Here is a 4,429-nt window from a genome sequence, read left to right on the forward strand (position 1 = left end):
GCACAAAACTGGAATCACAAAGTATCACAACAAGCCTCTCAGTAAGTATTTTTCAACGATCAACCACGAGCTACAGTGGATCGTAGCGAATACTATCCGTTCTTCGAACAAAGTAAAAACATGACTAATAAACATCTTACAAGGAATCAACCAGATTATTTAGAAGATAAAGATTATTATAGCCAAAATCAACAACGATTTAGCACAAATCAACAAAGCAATAATTAGAATTTTGATCAACCATGACAAACAAGACAAAACTCAGCATCATATAATAATAACTTTCATTCACAAAAATCAACAAATACACAAAGTTATTAACCAACTGAAACGCAAAACGAAATCCCATTACCATTTTATCTACATGAAATTACAAAAAACACAACTTACACATTTTCTCAAATACCAAATGCCGCAGAATCACTACAAATGACTATGAATCCATACCTTATGGGTGGATCTTCTATATCTACTAATAAACCACTAGTGGTATTTAGAGGAACAGATCCTGAATACTCAGAAGAAGATTATTTGAACGCAGTCACAGCTAACTTGTTAAATATAGGACCTGACCAGTAAATACGCCACTTCATCAAAATTGGAAAGATAGAGACACAGCTCTAATCCAGACCACACTTGATAGCGCAGCCCAAAAATGGTTTCAGTTTTGCCTATAGACATTAAATCAGACTGGAAAAGATTCACACAAGAATTTTCAAAAATGTTCGACTCTGAAAAAAATACACAACATCAAAGAGTTCTATGCAACGAAATCCGTAGACTCACTAATAAAACAATTTGCAGTAAGAATTGAAATATTCGTGAGAAAAGCATTTTCCTTTAATACGCATGATTATAAAAATACAAAAATGACAGAAGTCGTAATGATGACTCCAACAGCACAATTACCAAAGTAGCGATAAAAAAGAGAGCTTCACATCCATCTTCAATTCAAGAACCTAATATGGATTTCCGAAAACTAGTAGACAAACTAGAAGAAGTTGAAATCACTATGAAATGGGAAGAAACAGAAAATTTAAAATTACAATACGTAAACAACATCCATACAACTACTTCACAATTAAATAACATTGTTGACTCCGACACTGAACTAGCTGAAAAAATCACTCAAATTTTATATATTTACGCGAAAACCCCAAATTTTTGGGGTAAACCATCATTCAAAAAGTGGTGTAACTATTGCCGTAGTCATAGACATATCATCGCTGAATGTAGACAAAAACAACAAGATAATCAGAACAAACCACAGAAATATAGAGAACCAAAAAATAAATTTTATCAGTACACAAAAAAGACTAGAATTTAACAAACAAAAACATTCACAGTAATAATAGTTCAGGAAAACCACTCCCAGATAACTATAGTACCTCTAGAAAAGAATCGCCTTATTGAATAACTATTGCGGAATAACTATGTTCTTATTCAATTTCTCGAAATCGATTTTATTCAAACGACCGTTCCAGAAATTCGGGTAACCAATGCTCGAATTTTTACAAAGCTTAGTAGTTTTTGATCTTTTTTGGAAGAATAGTTTTTGGAACTTATGACAGCTTTTTTTGGTTTATGGAACTGGTGTTCCTTTTTAGGATCTATGAAAACCAACCCTCAGTTTCATGGAAATTTTGCAGCATCACTAATTATTTTATCAGAGACTCTATTGCTCTTTTTGCATCACTTTCTAAATTAGCTTATCCGGTACAGGTTACAGCTAACACTTGAGTAATGAAAATGTTGAATGCCTATTGCAACTAAAAATTGACCAAAAAACAATTTGTTAAGTCTTTTCATCCCTTATTTAGTAATTATAGTTTAATTAAGAAAACAATTTTGTACACAATGTCCGTAGAGACAGAAAAGAGCCGGACCAATTTTTCTATATTACAGCATTATCATCACAAATGAAAATTCACTGAAGTCCTTTTAGTCTATATTTCAGTTCATCTTTTAACAGTTTCGCCTCTTTCTGTGTATTGCTCAGCAGCGACGAGTTCTCATAAGCACGTCTCGACAGATAGGGTAGAACTTCTTTCACTGGACCGAAGGGCACATACTTGTACACTGGATAACCTTCCAGGCCCAGTTTAAACGACAGTCTGTCACACATGCCCAGAAGTTGTCCAAAGTACACTTGTTTGTCCTGCTTCTTTATTCCAAGCTGCTTCATTCGCTCCGTTGTGAACTCAATCGAATCCTCGTTATGAGAGGCCACCATCATTGCCACCTTTTTGCCAGCAGAGATTTCATCAAGACATTCGCCCACCACACGTTCGTACAGCCGTGTAGTAGCCTCGTACGTCGAATTAATGGGGTCCGCGTATCCTATTTCTTTCGCACGCTTTCTCTCAAAGTCCATGTACGCGCCGCGAACTAATTTAGCGCCAAAATAGAACCCTTCGCGTTGGGCAAACCCCATATCAACTGACATATTGTTGAACGCCTCTTTGAGGTAGCACTGATAAGTATTGAAAATGATCGGTCTCTCAACATTGTACACTTTCATCAACTCCATCGCCAAGCGACTAATTGCGGGCTGAAAATAAGTCTGTTCAGCATCAATCATTAACTTCACGTCAAGTTCTTTCGCTGTTTTAGCTAGAAGGTCCAATCTCTGCAACATGTTTTTCATTTGAACTTCTTCACTGCTACTCAGGTGATTCAGGATCGGTTTCACTTCGCCAGTTTCAGGATCTGGTGCGACCAGGACTTTCGAGAACGATCTATCACGGTGAACTAGCTCGGTCCAGTCCAATAAATCAAAAGTTCCGTCTTTATTGGCGTCTAGGAACGTGAACCAGTTATTTGCTTCATCGATTGAAACTTCAATACCCATTTTGCTAAGTCCGGTAGAGAACTGATTCTGGGAAACACTTCTCTTCAAGACATCACCGGGGTATGAGTCACTGATTTGATCAAAGAACTCTCTCGTTCTAGTCAGTACTTCTGATAGCTCCATCAAGAACTGTGGTCTTCCTAGACTGGTCAATTTAATTGCAGCAAAGCCCTCTGAGGCTCCGCACTTTGAAGCAGTTTCGATACACTGCAAGAAAATCTCAACGTTTTTGTCACAGGAGCGCTCATCTTCATAAAAGTACGTTTTAGCACTGATTACATCTTGTCTTCGGTCGCCGAAGCTTTCATGTGCCAAAAACTGTGGCTGGCGACTCAGAAGTTCTTCTTGATCCTCTGGTGCCAAACTGTGCTTCACGCTAAAGCTGCCAGTGTTTTCAGATTTTTCTTGCTCAGCTAATGAAGATTCCATTTCAGCTTCGACAGCCGCGTCATGAGAAATATCTTTCTCAACCGCATAATCCAGAATAGCACCTATTCCGTTTGCCTCAAGACGACTAATCAGAGGTCTCAGCGCCTCTGCATTTTCACCTCCCACAAAGTGGCCGTAAAAAGTCACTTTCATCAACTTTTCAAACAATTTCGAACCCAAAACTGAGTAACCAAGTTTCATCAGTTTTTCATTATTTGTGACCAGGAATCTAATTTTGCACAACTTGAATACTAAGTAAGCTGATACAATTTCAGGTGTAGTTTTCTCTTTAAAAACTCGCAATGTAGTCCCTGTTTTGGACAATTCAGCAGTTGGGGATTTATATTTGTTCTTTTCAACATTAGGGGAAGCTGAAACTGTAGTTTTATATCTGAAAATTGGAACAGCTAATCGGTTTCCAAAGTAAGATACTTTTACTAAATTTCTACATTTCAGAAGCTTTGAAGACATGGTAACAAGGTCAAGTTTTAAACAAAGTAACACAAAAAATACGTTCAGGAGCTTCCTTGGTTATACACATCATTAAATCTGAAAAATAACAATTTGCTCAGTAGTTATCGAACATTTAAGTATGTACACAACTGACGAACGATGATTAAGTAAAATTTTAAAAACAGGAAGAAATAAAATCAGTTACGTTTGATTATAGACAAGCGCTTAATTGGATGCAACCATTTTACAACTTTAACTTAAGTCTGAGAAAGACTGTTCCAGAAATATCACACGGTGTATAAACTGGTTCCAACCAATTGTCAGCAAACCAAGGACAAAACTAGTTGCAGGAAAAACGCGGTTAAAAACATTCTTAAATGCGTTAAAGGCGAGTCTTAAATATCTCAAATGCTTTAAATGACATTACATGTTAGACAGCTTGAATTTGATTCAATTTACTATTTTTATCCTATCATCAACTATTATTAACAATATTGAACGAATCAAAACCAGAATGCGCGAATTGTCTAAGGTGAAAACAATCAGGCCACTAATATTGTCAAGACTGCTCGTATCAGGGCAAAGATTGTTTCAGAGGAAAAACAAAAGGCAAAACACAAAAAATTGCACCAAAAAAAATCATAAAGCAAAAAAGTATACATAATTTTTTTATTTCAGCTAAATAGCTCATAAGTC

The 4,429-nt window shown here is 36.4% G+C and overlaps 1 protein-coding gene across 1 annotated transcript; it reads right to left on the bottom strand.

Moving 5' to 3' along the window:
• Positions 1-1,776: 1,776 nt before the first annotated feature.
• LOC134839051 (proline dehydrogenase 1, mitochondrial-like) lies at positions 1,777-3,859 on the bottom strand. Its single transcript, XM_063854455.1, has one exon. The coding sequence runs from the start codon at positions 3,749-3,751 to the stop codon at positions 1,928-1,930; it is 1,824 nt and encodes a 607-aa protein (XP_063710525.1). The 5' UTR covers positions 3,752-3,859; the 3' UTR covers positions 1,777-1,927.
• Positions 3,860-4,429: the final 570 nt, after the last annotated feature.

Source organism: Symsagittifera roscoffensis, chromosome 2, assembly GCF_963678635.1.
Source record: "Symsagittifera roscoffensis chromosome 2, txSymRosc1.1, whole genome shotgun sequence".
Lineage (NCBI taxonomy): Eukaryota > Metazoa > Xenacoelomorpha > Acoela > Convolutidae > Symsagittifera > Symsagittifera roscoffensis.

What these genes read in the sequence shown, in the direction of transcription:
- LOC134839051 (XM_063854455.1), bottom strand. Translation starts at nt 3,751, where the DNA reads ATGTCTTCAAAGCTTCTGAAATGTAGAAATTTAGTAAAAGTATCTTAC.